The sequence below is a fragment of the Cyclospora cayetanensis genome, unplaced genomic scaffold, assembly GCF_002999335.1.
Source record: "Cyclospora cayetanensis isolate NF1_C8 unplaced genomic scaffold, CcayRef3 CcayRef3_contig_46, whole genome shotgun sequence".
NCBI lineage: Eukaryota > Apicomplexa > Conoidasida > Eucoccidiorida > Eimeriidae > Cyclospora > Cyclospora cayetanensis.
The window spans coordinates 44,158-63,725 of record NW_020312436.1 but is presented as its reverse complement, the minus strand read 5'-3'; the positions used below and the strand labels follow the sequence as shown (position 1 = coordinate 63,725).

The window sequence follows — 19,568 nt, the reverse complement described above, 5'->3', positions numbered from 1 at the left end:
CCCGCGGAGCTGGAAGGGCCCCCTGCGACGCAAGTGAAGACGGCCCTAGCCTTCTGCAGCACTCCCCGCAGGGTTCCAGACAGATTAGCACGAGAGACCATAAGCTCCCAGACGGATCGTTACGGGGCCCTAATAAGGGCCCCGTAATGATCCGACGCAGCGAGAAAAAAGGAGCGCCGCAGAAAAAAGAATCGTCACAAAAACAACACTGCTCTACGGCGCGCACGTGTTTTAAGGGGGCCGGATGAAGATTTGCACACAAAGGACTCAGAAAGCGCCTGTCGTCATCAATAATAGAAACGAAACTTCTTACACCCTTGCCGCAAAGCGCGACAAAGGAGCCATCGCCGGGCAACTCGCGTTCACGCGGGTACCGGGGGCCCAACCCACTGCGGGGGCCCCACCAGTGGCTGCTCCTTGAGGCATGCTGTGGCTGTTCCAGGGCCTGGAGATCTATCTTTTCGCTAGATCTGAAAAGAAGATTTTTCTCCTTACATCAGCATGTCGATCTGTTTGCTATTGCCTTGATGTGTTCTCCTGTAAACCCTCGAGCGCTTCTTCCACCGGCAAGGGGGCTGTCGGTCAAGTTCTGTGTTATTCTTCTTCGCTGCATGAAAATTCTTAAATCACTACTAGGCGAAACGCATGCGTGTAGTATAACCTAGGCCCTAAACACCAGTTCATAAATCAGTCCGTAATGCAGCCTCCAGCCCCAGACCCGCCCTACACAGCGCCACCCTACACCTCAGGCCCAAGGAAGCCTTAGCATGCATATATATATGCCATTTGCCGTGAGTTAGAGGCTATGAGGGAACTATGATCATGGGTGCTTGGGCGTAGGCCCTAGTAAGGTACTCCGCACAACACCTCTCTCCATGCAAGAGCCAGAGCCTGAGGGGCTGTGGGAAGATATTGCAACCATAAAAGCCTTTTGGGAAACCCGTTACCCCAACTTGCTCTGTAGTCGATGGCTAGCTTAGTGTGCAGCTGCCTACATCTAGTCAGGACTCGCAGCACCTTCAACGAGAGACGGCTACTCTAGTGGGCTAGAAGATCCATCTCGGTACCATCCACCTTGCTGCTTATATCTAAAACGTGTCATTCAAGAATATACAACTGTTTGCCGTGGCTCTTCGCACATGCGGTCGGTTGCAATGTAGAGTCGATCAGCTCAGTGCTTCACAAGAATCAAATTATGCGCTGTTGGGTGTTCTGTGGCACTGGGCCCGAATGAGTGGGAGAAAGAAGGAGTGCTTGAAGGCTGTATCAATGTCCTTGCACCTCAATGCCTTCCTCCTTTTCTTCCTCTATAAGTAACCTTGAGGCTGAGGGCACCAAGGAGACGGAAATTGAAAGGAGCTCTTTTGGAACTACCAGGCACACTTGCTATCAGGCTTCGTAGTGGGTTTGAGGTTAGTGAAGCCTCTGCCTAGGAAGACCCTAGGTGGACAGCTACAGCAACACAGTGGCAATTCAAACTTTTATCTAGGGTCTCCATAAAGGGACATTTCAAAAAACTCGTATTTCGATAGAAGCGCGGGAGAAAGCTACGGATTGAGCTTTAAAAGAGCTTCCTCCCTCCATCTCGTTGTTGTCCTCACCCCTCAAGGTTATTGCATTAAGAAGGAAAAGAGGAAGACAACTGGGGTGCAAGGACATAGCTACACCCTTAAAGCACTCCCTCTTTCGCCCACTCATTCCCGTCCAGTGGCGCAGAATAACCGACAGCGCATAGGCGCATAATTCAATTATTGTGAAGTATTGAGATAACTGACTCTACAATGCAACTAATATCATATAAATACAATCAAACCAAGCAGTAATGAGCACGTTAGTACTTTTTCATTTAAAAAATTCGTCAATGTAGCCGAAGCGGAGAGTCTGGCCCTCAAATACAGGTAGCTACTTGTGGCGGCCGTCTGCAGGTAGCTATCGGGCGGTTAAAGCTGTCCACAAATGTTTCGTTATATTTACAGGCACAGTTGTTGCATGGTGCCTAGTACTCTGAGTTCCCTTTGCACCCTTGGTGGTGGACGTGAATGTCTGCTTCCACAGGCCACAAAGCATGTGCAGGCCGTATGTACCACTGGGTGCCCCAGGATGCCGCCCAATGATGCGAAAAGGCCTTTCGTGGCTTTTCGAAGGCAAAGGGACTTCCGCATGCACCTTCGTCGCTGTCCGTGTCTACCACCTAATCATTCGCAGTGCAGTCCTGTATCCTATGGGCCTAGAGGAACCCATATAACTATGATACCCCTGTTATGTTCCCCCTTTTGAGGCTGTCGAGCCTCCTGAAAGCCTCCAACAAGTACCCTGAAAAAAGACACTTTTAGGAGGCCTGTCCCCCTGGAAGGCCTAGGGCGATTTGGCAGCGGGGCCCTAGAGAGGGTGCAAACATGCGGAAGGCGCCGAATGGACCCTAAGGTCAGTATGTAGAGCCTCAGGGTGTTGCTCGAGCCTTTGCAACTTGCTTCTTATGCGGAAGAGACGATGAGAAAGGTAAACGACGAGGGCTGTAGCCCCGACTGCTAGTGCTGCGGCCAAGAATAAGAGAGAATCCTCTCTGAAGTCACAGGTACAAACCGAACAGCGTAAGACCCTAAGAAGGCGCCAAGAACCCTAAGTCCTGCAGCAGGTGGAGGAGGAAAGGTCAGACTCGGGAGCACGCTGAACTTTTGAGTACGTAAAGTGACTGCGAAGCAAGGCCCCTTCGCCACAAGCCCCAACGCTGGGGAGAACTTAGGTCCTGCAAGGCTGCGCATCCCAGAAGCCAACATGAAGCGCCTAAAAAAACAACCCCACACTCCAGTCTTTCCTGCAAGCGCCACGCAGCTCTAGGAAGAAGCCTTACCGCTCGGGAATTACCCAGGGGTAGTGGTTAACGTCTACGAGCATCGATCCCAGCGCCCAACCTGCTGCTGCTGGCGGCTCTGCTGCACTGTCGGCTGGGGACGCCTGCGAGCGTTTTAAGATTCCTGGAGTTTCCCCTGGAGGACGCGCAAAGGTGATCTGTTGAGAAGTTTCAGAGAAACCAAATCCCAAAACCAGCAGAGTCAGACTCCATGTGGCCTTCCAACACAGCTTCCTCATCGCTTTCTGCGGACAGACACAAAAGCCCTCAACCCCACTAAACTCCCATGCCGTCTTCCAGCAGGGAGGGCGAAACAGCGAAGTACCACGACGAAGCGAAGGCTGCAAGGCCTCCAAACGCCGACCCTCCCCGGCAGCCCGCCATCAGCTTGCACCGACTGCAGCAGGACCTCCTTCTGGGTAAGAGGCGCGCTCTCTACTGTTTGAGGACTAGTATCGAAGGTTTAGATTTGAGGCTTGCAGGGAGTGCCACCTGCGAGTAGGTCTCAATTCCGTTTTCTTGTTTATACGCCTCTAGCCCTTCGACGTCAAGGGCACAGATGCGCTGAGTTTTCTCTCTCCATGCCGACAAGAGGGGTGACATTGGAAGTCCCAGGGCCCCCCACACCTTCGCGTACTGCCCAAAGGCAAGGAATCTTCAGCATAAAAGCAGCACGTCACACACCCCGCGGCTTTCAGCCCGAAACCGCACTGCACGGCTCAGACCACAAAGGCCACACCAAAAATTCCCCCACGGATGCCATCCGCAGCAGAAGCGTCTACGACACACCCTGCAACCTAAACCCTTACTTGCTGATCATCAGCCTGGGCTGATAGACGCCGTTAAAGGAGCAGCGGTTTATAAAGCAGGGAGGATTGAAGAAGAGCCTGTCGCAGAAATCAGAAGCACTGCACACGTTCCTTCGCGCTGGAGGAAAAGCCTCGACGTGCTACGAGGAAGCTCATCAAAGCACCTCCCCGCAGTTACACATTTCGAAGCAGCTTTATGGAATCGCCTAGAGTTTAGAGAACGCCGTGGTTCGCTGCCTTCTCATCAGACTTCTAGTTCTGTACTGTACATACACCTCAGACCGCAGCGCACCCAGAAGCCAGCGCATGACACTGTTCAAAGTCCCCGCTTCCATGAAATTTGACCTTGACCTTTATACCCTGGTGCTTCCCCTTTGTGCCCTCTTTGCCTCTCTTCGCCCGCTTCTTTTCCCCTGGTAGCCTCCGTGGAGGCTCCTCTGCCTTCGCCTCCTCCTCCTCCCTCCGTAAGACACCCGGCTGCTCCCCGCTGGCCTCCCCTGGAACTACAGGAGGCGTCGCTAGCGCCTCGGGTATCTTGGGAGCTCCCTCCACAGCGTCTGCTGCTTCGCCTGAGTCTACTATCGCCCTGCCGAAGGTTTCCTTGCCTTCTTCGTCTTGCAGTCGATGCCTCGCAGCGACTCCCTTGGGCATGGCCGCCTGAACGATCTGATCTCGCTCTTGTTTGGGAATGCGCATCAGCAGCAAAAGGGCTTCAAGTGTGTCGGCGTCCAAGTCCACGTACAGGCGAAGGCCTGCCTGATCGACTCGCGGTAGGGAGAAAGAAAAGGCGTGCCCTACAGGGAAGCAGGGGTGCTGTGCGACGAGGCGGATAGGCCCCGTAGAGGCGTCTCCCTTGTGCTTTAGCTGCTGCGTAAAAGGCGAGGCGAGGAGGGCTCCAAGAGAGGGCCTGGCGCTCGCAGTTTGAGGCTTTTCCGTTAGTGCCTCGGCTGCGATTTTGATGCTAACACGGGTCAGTGCATCTGCCCACCCGTAACCGAGGAACGAATGGGAGTAGAGACGAATGCTGGTGTTGCCGAGGTGCAAGGCGTAGAAGTCTTCTAGGATGGACGTGAAGAAAGGACAGAACGTGATCTGACTGCTGCTTCCCCCCATGTCGAGTGCCCCCAGGGTCTCTTCAGGGGGCGCTCCCAGCGTCTTCCTCTCCGCGTTAACCGCAACCCATCCATAGACCCCTTCCTCCTCCCCCGATATGACACGCGCAAAGTCGTCTTTGAAGCGAAAGTGGTTGAACGCCTTGTCGTGAAGCGTCAACCTTACTTCCTTCATGATTTGATCCCTCTTCTCTTGCGCTACCGTCCGCATCCCTGCAGTGGCCTTGAAATAAATGGGTATTTCCCCCCACCGCGCAGTCGGAACGCCCGCTGCAGCGAGAGACGCTGCAGCATCCCGCACCATTTGCTGCAGCTGTTTTCGCCCCTCTTCGCGGTCTTCGAAGGCACTCTCTACCCCGGGTGTGTACGCAGTGAACCCCAGCAATTCTGGCAACGACACAGGGCCAGTTAACGGGTTATGAGGATCGTATAGCCGCTCAGGCCACTTAAATATGTTTACTCGGGATCCATGAGAGCCCGCATCAACCACAATGCCAAAGTCCTCCCGCCGTCCCTTTGGCAACAGCATCAGGCTCCCCGCCGAGTACAGAAGAAACAAAAACGCAAACAGCAAGACCGGCAGCAGCCACCAGAACAGTGTCTCGCACCACAGCGGAAGCTTATACAGCGCGTTCTGTACGAAACTCCCTGAATGGACTATTGGGGGACCACCAGCCGGAAAAAGGTGAGAGTCTCCCGAAGCATACGACCAGTACGTGGCACGGGGAGGCGCCCCCTGGCTGCCCAAGGGATGCAACGGGTGTGCAAGGGCATCAGGAGAGAGAGGCGCATCAGGGAAAACTACGTAATTGCGCTCTACATGGAGGGCACCCCTGCTGGGCCCCCTAGAGGAGCCTGGGGAGAAGAAACGCCCGTGCATTTTTGCAGAAGGCCTTTCTGGGGTACGGTTGAGGTGAGGCACTTCAGTCGCAGAAAGAAGCACGAGAGAAAAACACTACTTCTCACCAGAAACTCAGGACATTTTGGTGGGAAAAGTTGTCATAGTTTGCTAGTCAACGAAACGCGGAAAATGTGTGGGATGTCAAGAGGGGGCAGAGGGGAGATTCAACAAACACCCGAATATTACGCTATATGTGTCAGTTCAACACAATTTCGCTGCAGTTTTCAACAAGACTATATAATATCAAGGGGATTCGCGAGGCAAATAGCCGTGCAGGGGGGAATACTCCTGTCTGGCCACACGGGGCTGGCTACGGAATTGACGACTGGGCTCGATGTAGAATCACGAAAGCATTTGTATATGCACACACAGCATTGACACTCAGCTCTACACTGAATTGAAATGAAATCAAGCTAGTGTGGAGTCACGAGGCTACGCTATCGTAGCTTGCAATGTATCGAGTCTGCAGCCGATCCCGAAAAACAGTAGTAAATTAGGTCCGTTCCGACTGATCAGCAACACATTCTTGAAGAAACAGACAATATATGAGGCGATTAATGACACTTCAAATAAATATATGGAAATTGTTCCACTACAAGAGCATTTGCTCGCTGGTACACCCCAGCACGACGGGAATGCAATAGCCTGAGCCGTTTGGAAATATCGATGTATATTTGTTTTTCTTTTCTGTCCTTACCATCGTTTGCAACAATGATTATGAAAGCCCCCATATTTGCTTCCCTTTTCTGTTTTCTTCTTCCTCTTGGCGCGGATTCCCGCCATAGCCCCCATGAGTTACGCCAGAAGTCACCAGGAGGTTGGGGGATTTCAGATACTCCTAAGAGACTTTGGGTAGTAAACGGCCATAACTTTTCTTTTAGCTGTGAAAAGAAGGCGTTTCAGACATCAGGATTCGGCGCACGCTAGACTCTTGCAAGGTAGGCTAGATGCAAGACTGCACGAAAAAGCAGTTTGAAATCCCTGATCATCCCATTCGTAGAGGATAACAATGGAGAAGACGTAAGAATACCAGTAATCAAGCTTATTTCCCATATAAGTAGCTCATATTTTGTCTTAGCCGGAGTCAACACAAGCGGAAAACGGCGGGGAACTGCCGCTGGTAATTCCCTGTTCTGCTGGGCTTGATGCCAAGTCGTCCTCTGTGCCTCACATCCCTCAGCTCTTCCGCCGCTTCCTTCACGCATGCCATGATTCTGTCTCCAGTCGCGTTCTAGGGGATTAGAGTGTCTCCTTTTGCAAGTTTCTTCATGACTCATGCGTGTTTCTGCTTTCAGGACTTTCCCGAGATCAAGCAGGCAATCGAAAAGTTGTACACCCGAGCCCAAGGACTGCACTTGGTTTCTGAAATGCCCCAATTAAATACAATGGGTAGGTCGTCAAACTCTGATCCGGAGGCGTTTCGCTCATAAAGGGAATATGACGCAGGAGATGTTGATGCCGCACTGAGTCGACTAGAACGCGATGTAACGTGAGTGTGACGCTGCCGCGTGTACTGCTCCCTCTTGTGTCTGATTCTGCCCCTCAGGGAAGCGGAGTCGCCCAGCAGCGCCACTGCTGCAGAGCCTTCCCTATCAGCGGAGCCCGCATAAGAGAAACTACCGGCTGAGGAAGGGGAGGAATTACTAAAAATTGATCGAATGCATGCAGAAGATTCAGGAGCATGCTAAAGGGTACTGGACGGCGTTCCGATACAGATTCGCCTCAGTTTTTAAAGAATCAGCAGAAATTCAACATCCTACATCTAACCCCAAGGCTTCTGTGCACGCAGTCGCTTCACCTGCATTCTGAAGCAGCCCATACCACTGTGGTCTAGCCTGCGACTTGAACCACTTATACAGTGGGTGGCAAGATAGAGCGTGCCGCTACAGCAGAAGGCAGGGTAGCCGCTTTTGAAATGCAAGTTTTCGACAAAAAAACAGCTGTCGCGGGGGGGGGAGGAATGCGTTGCGTCACACGATCATTCCCGCAGTAGCCTCTTAAGAGGTTTCCACAACCCCCGCTGGAGGCTGACGAAGGCTTTTTAAAGAGCCCCCTCTAAACTGCGCCTCTAGGCGGAATACAAACCGGAGGTTCTCTGAAAGGCCCTTCCTGCACACGATCCCGCAGGCTCTATTGCGACAGGCGATTCTGCGAGGGTATGCACGGGAACGGAGAGAAAACGACTGTCAGGGAGAAGCGCTGCCCTCGGCTGTGGCCCTTTTCTGCGAAACATCCAAAATAGTTTTTTGTTCCTTGATGGCGAAGGCGCTCTGCAGGCAACGGCGAACCTCCATGCCTATCGCCGTGCAGACGGCCTCGCAGAGGCTGAAGAGCTGCGGAGAATGAGGAGGTCGCATGCAAAGAAAAGGAGCATCCACCGCATGCAGCGCTGAGCGAGCAAGAAAAACAAAGCCCCCTCGCAGCCTAGTTCTGCCGCCATCTTCTAAACCCCGAAGCTTCGGAGCCAGCCAGCGCGGGATGCAGCAGCTCCAAAGGCCTACCTGTTCACCGGAAGTGCCCCCGATGAGAGGCCCCCTACACTGCAGGCAGCAGATTGACGAGAGGGCTGGGCAGAAGCCAAAGTGAATTGCCGTAAAGTCGGGGTAGTCTTTGTACGCTGCATATTCCTGCGGACAGAGCGTGCCAGCGCAAAGATTTGGAATGTCACGGGAAACGAAGAACGGAGGGCCTTCCTCTGCCCCCGCCTCAGCCGCCCGCCATGAGGTGCTTACTGATGCATCCAGATCCAAGCAAATGGCTTGCCGCGTTGCACCGGACTCATCCTTGTAGCTGAATGCGTACTGCAGATACCGCAGCAGCAGCTGCAAGAGCCCCTTTCCTTGATTCCCTCCACAAGAGCCCTGGTAGGCGGCCTCCCTTCACCCTCCCTGCCGCGTTTCCATCTGACGACCCCTGCCTGACTTTTGCTTTCCCCTCCGTAGCAGTCCCTATGGACGGCAGCTTGCGAAGCGTGCCCCCTTCTCCTCCCCCTTCCCACCCTCCGCTGCCCCCCTGTCCTCCCCGGGTGCGCTGCAGCACGCTATGTAGACACCAGCTTCTCTCTGCCCAAAATAACTTTTTCTAAGCTACACAGACACAGACACACACCCCATCCCCTCCCCTCCCCCCTCACCGCGGATGCTCCAGTAACCAGGTCATAGAGCTCGACACCCGCGTCCGCCAAGGCCAAACCGGCGCAGGTGATAGCAGCCGGAAGGGCCCCTGCGGAGCCTCACACGCACACAGCAAGCAACAGCAGTTGAGTTGCATGCAGCCCCGACACGTAGAAGGAAAGCCTCCCGAAAGGCCCACCACCTGCCAGGCTGAGCGCACGCGCATGCCGCAACGCACCTCCCCCCTCCCCTTTCCCCGCGTAAACGCACCTCCATCGTCCTCCAGAACCATGACACAAACCTCAATGATGGATTTAGGGTAGCGCTGGAGCTGAACGGCGCTGTCTAGGGCCTGATGCAGCAGCATGGCACTCTGCTCCGTGCTCCCACTCTACGCCACACAACACAGACCACCGCCGTTAGCCGCCTGCTCAGAGAGCACGCATGTAGCCGACTGACGTAGCGCCCTACAGAAGAGCTATAGGGACGTAGACAGCCAAGTTCACACATATGTCGACGCAGGCCGACAGCGCACGCTTTCGCCCAGTGGCAGCGACGACCACTGCAAGCCTCCACGCACCCCGTCCTCCGCCTTTTTATTGAAAAATGGAGAGCCTCTGTAGTCTACTTTGATGAAGCCGCGGTCCTGCAGATCGCTCCGTCCGGCCGAACGCGGTCCGAAGCTGCGCATGCATGCATGCACACCCACCACCTCGCGTTGTGCATGCACGACTCTAGGTCCTGCAGGACAGAGCCGCGGAAACGGGGCGCCTGGTGCCCGCGGAAGGCGTACATGGCGCAGTAAACTTTTGTATTCCCAAGTGAGACGAAGGCCGAGCCTGAGGCGCTGCCAAGGGACAGCGTCTGAACGTCTGCAGCGCAAGAGGCACAGAGGAGGTGGCATGCACTGAACGCTGCGGAGCCTGCAGCCGCCCTCCTTCACCCGGAGCCCCTTTGCGAGGCCACACACAGTGAAGAGGAGAGGATATCTTAGATGGCCTAGGGTGCAGAAAACTCCGTGAGGATCGTTCGGGAGGGCTCGCGCTTCTCCAAGGTGGCGCACGCATGGGTCTAACTTCCTCGGGGAGTCGGCCATCTCTGCGCCTGCCCTGCAAAAAGGGCTGTGTCCCTTTCCTCTTCCGCCTCTCCTGAGGCGGCAAGAGGGAGAGGCTGCTCCCGCAGGAGGGCGAGAAGGAAGTGGCATCCAGTCCCGAGGACATCGCGCTCGGCGCCACCAGACGTGAGGCACAGGCAGAAGCAACAGCGCGAGGAAGAGGCGGCGAAAGGGCACGCAAGGGCCCACGAAGACCAAACGGGACCGCTTGGAAGGGCCGATGCAGCTGAGATGCTCAGCTCAAAGGAGCCCCAGAGACTCTTGCTCCCTCTGAATTCCCAAAGCGCAGTTCGCAACATACCATTAAAGGAAAAACCTTGCAAGATATGCCGCAGAACAATCATAAGGAGGCGCTCTACAACCCATAGAGGGGGGGCCCCTGAGCCCCCTCCCGAGCCCCACGGGCTGTGCGACCCCCGCCACCCTCTGGGGCCCCCACGCCACCCACTCAAGCGACACCCACTGCCCTCCCCCCTCGCGGCAAAATTCTTGGCTCCCGACTCCCAGCTGCGACTGGCAGCTTCTTTTATGAATTTATAAGGAGAACAAAGCCCGCCGTGTCTATTTGCTACCCCTTCAGGCCCTCCCTGGGGGCTTGTCACCCGTGGGGTGTTGCCACCGGGGGGCCCTCGCCGCCGACCTTGGGGGCCCAGGGCACTCCTCCACGTTTTTCCGAACGCCTTTCCTCTTCTGGCTGCCTCATCTCTTGACAGGCAGACAGCTTTGAGCGAGCGGAGGCCGTATTTTCCGGCTCTAGTCCCGCTTCTCCCCCAGGGGACCTAAAGAGTCCCCTCCTGCCCCCCTAGGGGTAAGGGACCCCCACACCAGGGCGCCTCTGCTGGAACCTCCGCTAGGGTGCAGGTGCGAGGCTCTGCACCCTGCGAAGCGCGTGTGGGCGGCTCGAGAGCGAGGGCCCCCCTTCATGGGGAAGGTCGCAGAACCGGCAGGGGCCCCGACGGAGGAGGCTGCAGAATTCCTCGGGTTCCCCGAGCCGGCTCCCGTGGAGGATGTCAGGCGTGGCGCCTCGTCAACAATCCCTTTATTTGCAGGGGAGGCCTTTTGGGGCCACCATCCCTCGGAGCAGGCTTCCCTCTCGCAGGGGCCCCTGGAGCCCTATTCTGCCACCACATTGTATGGCCCTCCTACGGTAGGGGCCCCCAGCTTTTCGGCCTTAGGGGATCTGCAGCCTGCCTCTTCTTTCCTGGGGCTCTCTTCTCCCCCGTACTCCCAAGAGGGCCCCCATTCGCAGTCTTTCCTGCTGCCCTCGCCGCCCTCTTCACAGGTGTGCGCCCCTCCTCTCGAAGGGCCTCCCGGGACGGCTTTCGAGGCCTCCTTCGAAGCCTCCGATCCAGCCTTTGGAGCTTTTCCGAGAGCGCCGACGCCGGCGGAGGTGAGCAAGGGCATTTTTCTCTGCGAAAGAGTTGTGCTGGAGTACTCCGGGAACTCCCAATTGCCTGCAGAGGTGCGCCTCGCCCTCAAGCACCCGCACGGTTATCAGGTGAAGGGCGGCGGGAAGGGCCCCCTTGGGGGCCCCCAAGGGGCCCCGCACGAGGACGCCTATGGCGAATCCCGGGGCAGGGGCCCCGCCAGACAGATCGCAGGTTCTTCTGCGGCCTCTAGAAGCAGACGCGAGCAGCTGTCGACGCCTCGACTGGGAGAGCAAGGCGTCCATGAGGGACGGGGAGGCGCTTCTGGAGGCGTTTGCGACTGTAGCGACTGCGAACGCTGCCGTGCATTCCAGGAGGCGAGGAGGCTCTTGAGTCCCTTCGGAGTGCACTTGCTTCTGGGGAACGGGGGCCCCGATGGCGCGCGGGGGGCAGGGGGCCCTCCTGGAGGCAGAGCCGCTGGGAAGGCGGAGGAGCAGAGCGACGTGGAGGCGGCCCTGCCTCTTGCTCTAGCGTGCATGCCCTCCAACGCAAAGGAGAGGCCACCGGGGGAAGGGCCCCCGGGGGCCCCCGAAGTCGGCAGCGATTGTGTCTGTGCCCTCCTGGAGTCTGGCAGAGCGGGGCCCTCGCCCGAGGGGCCTCCCGGCGCAGGCGAAATAGGGGGGTTCTTGGTTTGCGAGAGTCGAAGCCTCAAGCAGCGCGCTGCTGTTGAGGCTGCCGCAGCCATCAAGAGGGCCCTCACCTACTTCTTGTTGGAAGCACCGCCCCCCGCGACGGCGACTGCCGTGAGAATGCTGATCCCGAGGGCCCTAGGACAGAAGGATCCTACGAGCTCCGCAGCGTCTCACACGAAGTCTGGGCCGCTTGCGGCTGTAAAACTGCTGCCTCAGCAGCAGAACCTGCCGCAGCCTCAACACCAGCAGGAAGGCACTTTTCCGAGGACGACCGCCTCCCCAAGCCGCAGCAGTCGCGGCGCGGGCGGCTCGATCGAGAGAGGAAGTGACGGGCCCCGCGCTTTGTTATTGGGGCTGTTAGATGCCGTCGTGCAGCTGCACGATGTCTCTTGTGACGAGCGGCAGGCGGCGGTCAGTGCGAATCACTTCTCGGGGATCCTCGCCAACAACCGCGTAGTCCTCACTCGCGTCTCCTCCGACTTCCGGTAAGGCCCGTCGTCTCGCTGTCTAGCTGCCTGCCTAGCTGCTCTGAGGCGGCCTCGCCTTCGGGGAGAGAATGGAGGGGAAGGGGGAGGGGTCCCTTCTGCTTGCGCTTCGGCGGTTCGCGCGCTCCCTCGTGCGCACCTCCCTTGGCTCTCCTTCTCTGTCTACTCTCAAGACTTGGCCTTGTGGCGTGCGCGGTTTGCTGGGCGGTCTGGCTGCCGCTGGATGCTCAGCGCCTTCCTGATGAAGCACGAAGAAGAGGTCCTCAAGGCGGAGTTTCCCAAGGGCTTCTTCGCCGCGCGCCGACAGCAGCAGGAGGCCCGACGCAAAAGGGCCCTCTCTGCCGGGGGGCCCCCCCTCGAGGCCCCCGGCGGGGCGGCTTCTTCCGGCACGGGCGAGGAGGGGAGGGCCCTCAACGAGCTCCTCCGAATGGGCCCCACATTTTCGCTTCACTGCTTCGTCTTCGAGGGTGAGGACACAGCGAGGGTGGGGCCTCCAAACACAAACACGCGGGTTGGGGGCCCTCTGCACTGAGTCTTGCGGGGGCACAGCCTCCGGGTGGGGTCTCTGAGGAAGCGTTGGGGCTCTCCAGACTTCCTGCATGCATGCAGGACGGCGTCAGGCTAGAGCCTTGCTGAAGCTGCTGAAGGCTTTCGTGACGCCTCACGCAGAGCTTCAGGGAGCAACTCCTTCGGCTAGGGCCCCCGTCGCCCCTTCAACGTTCAATTCTTTCGTTGCAGCCGCAGCAGCACACACTTCAGCGGAGGCCAAGGCATTCGAGCTCACTGGAAGGAGGGCTTTGGGGGCTTCTCTGCAGGCAAGACGCTCGCAACGCCGCTCCAGATTTCCAGAGCCTCTTGCAGAGGGTCTCTTCTGCCTCCCGCGACCCCGTCATAGGCGGTGCTTCGAGCCTTATTTCCCCGCCAACGAAGGCGCTCATTTGGAAATCTGCTGATGTCGTTGTTCTCGCTGTTTCTGCTTTTCAGGTGTACATGGTGGTTTCAAACTTCAGAGTGCGGGGGGCTCGCGTCATGGACTGCCGAGTTTCTTTCTCAGACACAGCCATCGCTCTCGAAGGAGGCCTTTCGAAGGTGAGCAACTAAGGGCCGCCAGGGGCCTATCCTCTGATTTTGGAGGCGCTTGTCAAGGAGTGGTACTATGAAATGGGTGGGGTAGGATAGAAGGAAGACTTCGCGCGAGGCCCCCTTTGGCTGCCCTGCAACTGCCATACTCGAGGTGATGGCAGTTCTTTTTGCACGGTGGCATTGATGTGCCTCAGAGCACCAAGCGCCTGCGCATCAGGGGGCTGATGCTGCCTCAAAGCCAGCGAGAACTTCTCAATGCTACAAAGGCACTGGCAGAGTCCGGCTCCCTAAGCGACTGTTCCCTCTTTTGGGATTACTGCAGACAGCCGCATAGGGGGGCCCCCTTCTACGAGCAGGGCCTCGCACTCTGCTTCCCAGGCGAAAAGGTCCGAAGGAAGGCCCCCACCAACCAAACTCCAATATTCCAAATATCCTCGCCCCAACAGAAAAGCTTTGCGCATGCTTGTCTGCCGTGAAGAGCCTCGCTTTCTGGACGTTGGGCTTGTGTTTGTGTGGTTACCTGTGTCTGTATGTGTGTGTGTATGTGTGTGTTTTTGTGTGTGGGTGGGTATGTGTGTATGTGTGTGTGTTTTTGTGTGTTTGTGTGTATGTGTTTGTGTGTATGTTTGTTTGTATGTGTATGTGTGTTTGTATGTGTGCATGTGTGTGTGTTTTTGTGTGTTTGTGTGTATGTGTTTGTGTGTATGTTTGTTTGTATGTATGTGTGTGTATGTTCTTGTGTGTTTGTGTGTGTGTGTTTGTGTGTGTGTGTATGTGTATGTGTGTGTGTTTGTGTGTGTGTGTATGTGTATGTGTGTGTGTTTGTGTGTGTGTGTATGTGCGTGTCTGTGTTTGTTTGTGTCTGCGCGCGTCGAGGGAGGGGGCCCCCCTGCGGGCAGCCCCCCTTTTGCATAGTTTTGTAGGACTCTGTTTCCTGATGCCTCAACGGCGTCGCTGTGCTTCCGCCTTGTGTGCGTCATTTGCTTCTTGTTTGCAGCTGTGGCGGCACTTCCAGAGCTTTGGGGGGGCCCTTGCCGCGCGGCGCGAGGATACCTTTTCCACCCTCAGAGCGCTTGTGCCAGAGGCCCTTTGGGGCCTCGCAGCAAAGGCGACCCGAGAGGCGCAGCTCAAAGAGCAGCAGCGAGCTGCAGCGAGAGCTGCTGCTGCCACTGCTGCAGCGGGTACGTGCGAACTTGAGCTTTCGAGGCCAGCAGCGTCTGTATGGGGTGTGTTGCCCGCCGTCCTCGCTGCTCCTGCTGCTGCGGCATGCCTCCGTGTCAGTCTCTAAGTGGCAGCGGAAGCATCTGTAACTCCGCGTGTGGGACGTGCTCCAACCACGGCTTCAGATGCACCGAGAAGTGATGTGTGTGTGGCGGGGGGGATATGCGCTTGCTGGATGCAGCAGGCACACACGGACCGCAGCAGTCCTTGCTCTGCTTGACATACGAGGGCAGTAAAGGCCCCGTGGAGAGTCTCGGAGATCCTGCCTTCTTTTACTGCTGCCAGCCTGACGTCGTAGAACAAATGCCGCCACCAGTGAGCTACGAAGGCCCTTGCACTTTCGCTTTCGGGGCAGTGCTTAGCCGCGCGTTTCCGCGCAGAGGAGCGCCTCACCCTTGGTTGGGAAGGAATGATGGTGCGATGCTGCTGCCGCTTCAGTTGAGGCGTCGGTGCGTAACGGAAAGGAGAGCCCTCCAGGCACTCGCAGCAGCCAACAGGAGGCGCGCTGATCCCTCCGGGGCCCCCTCCGAGGCCCCCGGGGGCCCCTCTGGAGGAGGCGTCGGCGAGGGAAGGCGCCATGCCGCCTCCATGCGTCTGTGCATCCCGCTGACGGCCCATAGATTTGCTGCTGGGAGGCGAGAGGTGCGTTTGTGTCTTTTTGGCCGCGCGTGGATACCACCGTTTCCCTATGGCTAGCTGCTCCCCCCCCCGCGTCTCCCCTGCTCTCCCCTGCTTCCCCCGTCTTGTGCGCCCGAACAGCTGCTGCTTCGGCTGCTTGCTTGACGCCAATGCCCCTTCAGCAGCAACAGCAGCAGCGGCAGTGGCCGTATCCAGTGCATCTTGTGGATGTTTCTCTTGCGAGCGACGCGCAGCATAGCCTGTTGCTGCAGCAGGCCCCCGTGGAGTGCATGGTCGCACCTGTGTTCTTCCGCTTTGTCGCAAAGCATGGTGCACCTCCCCCATTCGATGCTGACTTGGCGCCTCCCTTGAGGCCTGCTTGGCTCCGTTCACTCGCCGCCCTTAAAACCAGGAAACGGGAGGGGGCATTCCCAATCAAGGGGGCCCCCTCCGCTGCTGCAGCAGGAGGCCTTCTGGAGGGGCCTTGCAAGGGCCCCCAGGCCGTAGAAACCCTCATCTGCCTCATCGCTGGAGAAGCAGAGGAGGCTGCAGTATTCGGCAGGTGCGTTGCTGCCTTGGAGTTGCTGGGCCGCACCCCCTCTTCGACTTGTCGTCGCTCTGCATAGAGAAGTGCCTGCGTTTTCGTGTCTGCGCAGTCAGGGGGTGGCTGTATCTTTGGGATCCGTGATTCGCATCGCTCTGGAGGAGGCGGCTCTCACCAGAAGGCCCTCCGCTTGTCTTTCAGCCTCTGGCGCAGTTGCTGCTGCCGCAGCGTCTCCTGCTGCCGCCATTGAAGTCTACGCCGTTGTGCTGGAGGATCCCGAGGAGAGCGCTGCTGCGGCAAGCCACATGAAGGCCCTCCTCGAGATGCAAAGGAGGCCCCGCCAGGGGACGCTAACCGTCCACTTTGTGACTGCGGCGTGGGCATACAAGTGCCTTCATGAGGTGCCAATCAAATCTGCCTTTGACGCTCTCCTCGCCTGGGCCAAAGGCGTCTTCTCCCTCGGCTCTCAGCACCCTCCTGCCTCTGCAGCCCTTGACAAATTTTCACCTCTTCCGCCTCGCCGCAGCCAGCTCAGCAGCTTGGTACAACACCGTCGTGCCAGTAACCTTTTCTCCGTGTGCATGGCTCCTTCGCTGCCTCCCCTCAGGGCGTCGTGAATCCAGCCTCCGCGCTGCCCTTCCATCTGCAGGTTGAGGGCCTCCCTCCTTGCTGCTGGGCAGGGGAACCCCCTGCTCCTGTTGACAGCCTCGTGCCGCTTGAGGCCCCTGTCCTCCCTGAGAAGCTGCGGCTGCTGCCTAAACACGATAAACTTCTCAAAGTAAGGCGCGCCTCCCCCTCCCCCTTCTCCTCCCAAGAAGGCGGCGAGATGCAGGGGCTGGAAACAAGTCAGACGGGGGGCCATGCGCTCGGTTCATGCATGCGTCTACATGTGTTATGCAGGAGCCGTGGGGACTCCCCCTGTTTGGCTGGTTTCTCCTAGCCACGCACGAAGCACTCGCTGCGCTCGCCGTGCCAAGGGACGAGCTAGAAACGGTTTGGGGAGTTTCTATTCACGTATTGCCCTCCCTCTCCCCGCACGCAGTCCTCAAGGGCCTCCTTGCGCTTCTGGCCTCTTTCGGCTTAGACCCTGCAAGAGCGCCATTGGAGATGCAGCAAATGGCTGTCTTTGCGGTTGTTCTCGCGCCCGACTCACTTACTCCCGAGAACCTCGCAGACGAGGCCCTTGGAAGCTCCCCAGCCCTCCTCCCCCGGCTATCCCCGGGGGCCCCTCTGACTTCCAGGAAACCCCCCACGCCCGGGGAGGGCCCTGGGGGGCCCCCCGCCACTCAAAACCTCAGTGTCAAGCCTGCGCTTCTCTCTTCCCGCCTGCACCACTCCCCTTCGGAATCGCCCTTAAGGGAATCCCGGAGATCTGCCGCAGGGGACTCCTCGACGGCCAGCCCCTTCCGCCGGATGCAGCCTCGCCCGTCACATCCCTTGAGGGCCCCAGAGGGTAAATCTCTCGAATCTGCGGCAAGCACGCGATTTCCCTTCGGTGACAAAGAGGCTCCGCGCACGCCTCTTCGGACGGCAGCACTTAGGGGCCCCCAACTTTCTTCAGGGCCTTTCTCTCCAAGGAAGAATTCCTGCTCACCCCTCAAAGCTTCGTCCTCTCCGTTGAGGGCCGCGTCTTCCCCCTCGAGAGGGGGCCCCTCCTCCCCACTGCGCTCCTCCACGCGTGGAGGCCCCTCGAGTGCGTGTCGAGCCAACCTCGCACTGCACCACCGGTGCCCCTGGAGTCAGTCATGGGGCCCTCGATCCAATCCGCCGCGGTTCTGCATGAAGAGTGGCACTTACAGGGTGAGCATTGGGAAGCTGAGGGTCCTAGTACCAGGTCTAGAGGCGATCCCGCTTGTCAAAACCAGCTGGGTGCTCGAGTGCCTCAGAACTCGTAGGTTGCTGCCCCTGCAGCAGTTCTTCGTGGTGCCGCCGCAGGAGCAACACCAGCAACTACAACAGCAACACCAGCAGCAGCAGCAGCAGCAGCAGCAGGACCAGCAGGCGGAGGGAAGCCACGTTGCGTTCCCAGTGTCAAACGGATCCTCGCGCGAAGTCTCCTCGACTCCGCAGAAGAGGCAGCCCACGAGGGACGTCGAGCAGGGGACCCCCAAAAAACCGCGGCACGCAGCAAACGCCCCCCCCACCCCAAGGAGGCGCCCTTCAACTACTCCTGTGTTCGCCTTCAACGGAAACTCTGTCGCTCGTAAAGGGTCTCCTGGACGCGTCTCTCCTCCCATCCCACAAAATCCGTCAGAAACCTCAGCCGCACAAACACGAGCAAACGCAGCTGCTGCAACGGTAGCAGCAGTGCCATCGGCGGAAGGATTGGGGAATCTCGTTCATCCCAGTGAAGAGGGCTCCTTCTCGCAGAACTCTCAGCCTCGCGGGGTACCCGCTCCACAGCACAGCCCCCAGCCTTCCATTGAGGCGAACGAGGGTCCTACTTCCTCTAACAGAAATTCCACACGGTGCAGAAGAGCCGCACAAACAAAGACGCCAGAACCGCAGCAAAAGGAGGGAAGCAAGAAGGGCTCAAAGACTCCAAAACGGACAGCAGCAACGTCATCGAAAAAGGCCTCGAAAAAAGGATCACACTAAATGCTACCTCGTTTGTGCCTCTTGCTGGGTGAGAACCCTGTGAAACTATGGCCAGTTACATGGGTACCTAGCGAGCTACACCGCTATGCAAGCGCGCTACTCGGCGTCGTGAGTGCCTACTTTGTCTGCCCGCTTTGTTAGTGCGTGTGAACGAGGCGAACTGAAAGGAATTTTGTGACTGTGAGGCCCGGCTGTCTTTGGATGGCTCAATGGGATTGTGGCTGGCGAAGCGGGGGTGCGGGGCCTCTCTTCGCCCTCCGAGCACTAATAAATTCAGCACCTTTTAGGGCAAACCTCATGCGAGTCTGTCCTAAAGCAGTGCTTAGCAAGAACGCATTTTGCTGCCGACTCGCCCGTTCCTGCAAGAATAAGGGTGGGGTAGGAGGGATGGGCCATAGTACGGTTAAAGGGCCATTAGAGGTAGAGTGAGGGAACCCTAAGAAGGACGGTCTCTGCGAGTTGCACAAAAGACAAAAAAGCCGATCCCCTAAATAAGAGGTGTGCTCTGGCTGCTCCCACGAACGACTCGAAGCCCCCGAGGTCTCGGAAAACGAGGGGCATGCGTCGAGAGGACGGCAATGGGTCTCATTCGTGTATATAGGCGCACAAGGCGAGCATGCGCCAGCTCAACACGCAGTCGAAGCAGCAGAGGTCCACCAGATGCAATGCGCCCTTTGAAGAAGCTGAGCGAGTTGGTGAAAAATGAGGACGGGGGCTCAGGTCTGGATGAGTGTTGCAAGCCAGCCTCCAGACTGCCAAGGTGAGCGGCAGCAAGCTCCTATGCTCTCTGGCTGCGCGCCATAAGGCACAGCTCGAGGAATCTGCAGAGCACCGAACAGTCCAGTGCCAGAAGAGAAACGCCTTCTCTCGTTTGTGTGTAAGGAACGCAAAAGGGCAGAGGGGGCCCCGCAGGGAGTTCAGTGTTTGTTTGGAGCAGAAGTGGAGGAGGTCTTGGTCGGGGGCGCTTAGCGCCAACCTCTCGACCTGCAGACTGTACTTGGGAGGAAGATGCAAAAAGGACGAGAGAGACGCACCTTGCGCTACCGGGGAGGCTGCGCCA

At 57.8% G+C, this 19,568-nt stretch overlaps 3 protein-coding genes across 3 annotated transcripts; 1 reads left to right on the top strand and 2 right to left on the bottom strand.

Moving 5' to 3' along the window:
* Positions 1-2,847: 2,847 nt before the first annotated feature.
* On the bottom strand, positions 2,848-4,947 carry LOC34623475. Its single transcript, XM_026334610.1, has 4 exons — positions 3,953-4,947; positions 3,661-3,759; positions 3,479-3,506; positions 2,848-3,096 (listed from the first exon to the last, which is right to left on the bottom strand). Exons 1-4 carry the CDS (start codon positions 4,945-4,947, stop codon positions 2,848-2,850), a joined length of 1,371 nt encoding a protein of 456 aa, XP_026190395.1.
* Positions 4,948-7,859: 2,912 nt separating this feature from the next.
* LOC34623474 (exosome complex component MTR3) lies at positions 7,860-10,006 on the bottom strand. Its single transcript, XM_026334608.1, has 8 exons — positions 9,850-10,006; positions 9,580-9,658; positions 9,367-9,469; positions 9,057-9,177; positions 8,807-8,895; positions 8,406-8,474; positions 8,175-8,300; positions 7,860-8,006 (listed from the first exon to the last, which is right to left on the bottom strand). Exons 1-8 carry the CDS (start codon positions 10,004-10,006, stop codon positions 7,860-7,862), a joined length of 891 nt encoding a protein of 296 aa, XP_026190393.1.
* Positions 10,007-10,822: 816 nt separating this feature from the next.
* Positions 10,823-18,937, top strand: LOC34623473. The gene is made up of 14 exons (XM_026334607.1): positions 10,823-11,047; positions 11,183-12,444; positions 12,676-12,911; positions 13,054-13,259; positions 13,429-13,533; positions 13,722-13,913; positions 14,525-14,803; positions 14,950-15,063; positions 15,621-15,830; positions 16,027-16,311; positions 16,518-16,651; positions 16,729-17,926; positions 18,390-18,463; positions 18,664-18,937. Exons 1-14 carry the CDS (start codon positions 10,823-10,825, stop codon positions 18,935-18,937), a joined length of 4,794 nt encoding a protein of 1,597 aa, XP_026190392.1.
* The last annotated feature ends 631 nt before the right edge of the window (positions 18,938-19,568 follow it).

Bases quoted from the DNA above. Each gene is read 5' to 3' on its own strand.
- LOC34623475 (XM_026334610.1), bottom strand. From the start codon at position 4,947: ATGAAGGAAGTAAGGTTGACGCTTCACGACAAGGCGTTCAACCACTTT. The intron at 3,507-3,660 runs GTAAGGGTTTAG...TTTATGCTGAAG, and splicing joins CCCAGGCTGATGATCAGCAA to ATTCCTTGCCTTTGGGCAGT. The intron at 3,097-3,478 runs GTGTGGGGGGCC...GTCTGTCCGCAG, and splicing joins CCTTTGGGCAGTACGCGAAG to AAAGCGATGAGGAAGCTGTG.
- LOC34623474 (XM_026334608.1), bottom strand. From the start codon at position 10,006: ATGTCCTCGGGACTGGATGCCACTTCCTTCTCGCCCTCCTGCGGGAGC. The intron at 9,659-9,849 runs GTGCGCCACCTT...CTTGCGCTGCAG, and splicing joins CGAGGAAGTTAGACCCATGC to ACGTTCAGACGCTGTCCCTT. The intron at 9,178-9,366 runs GTGCGTGGAGGC...TGTGTGGCGTAG, and splicing joins ATAAAAAGGCGGAGGACGGG to AGTGGGAGCACGGAGCAGAG.
- LOC34623473 (XM_026334607.1), top strand. From the start codon at position 10,823: ATGGGGAAGGTCGCAGAACCGGCAGGGGCCCCGACGGAGGAGGCTGCA. The intron at 13,534-13,721 runs GTGAGCAACTAA...GATGTGCCTCAG, and splicing joins TCGAAGGAGGCCTTTCGAAG to AGCACCAAGCGCCTGCGCAT. The intron at 16,312-16,517 runs GTGCCAATCAAA...GCCTCCCCTCAG, and splicing joins CATACAAGTGCCTTCATGAG to GGCGTCGTGAATCCAGCCTC.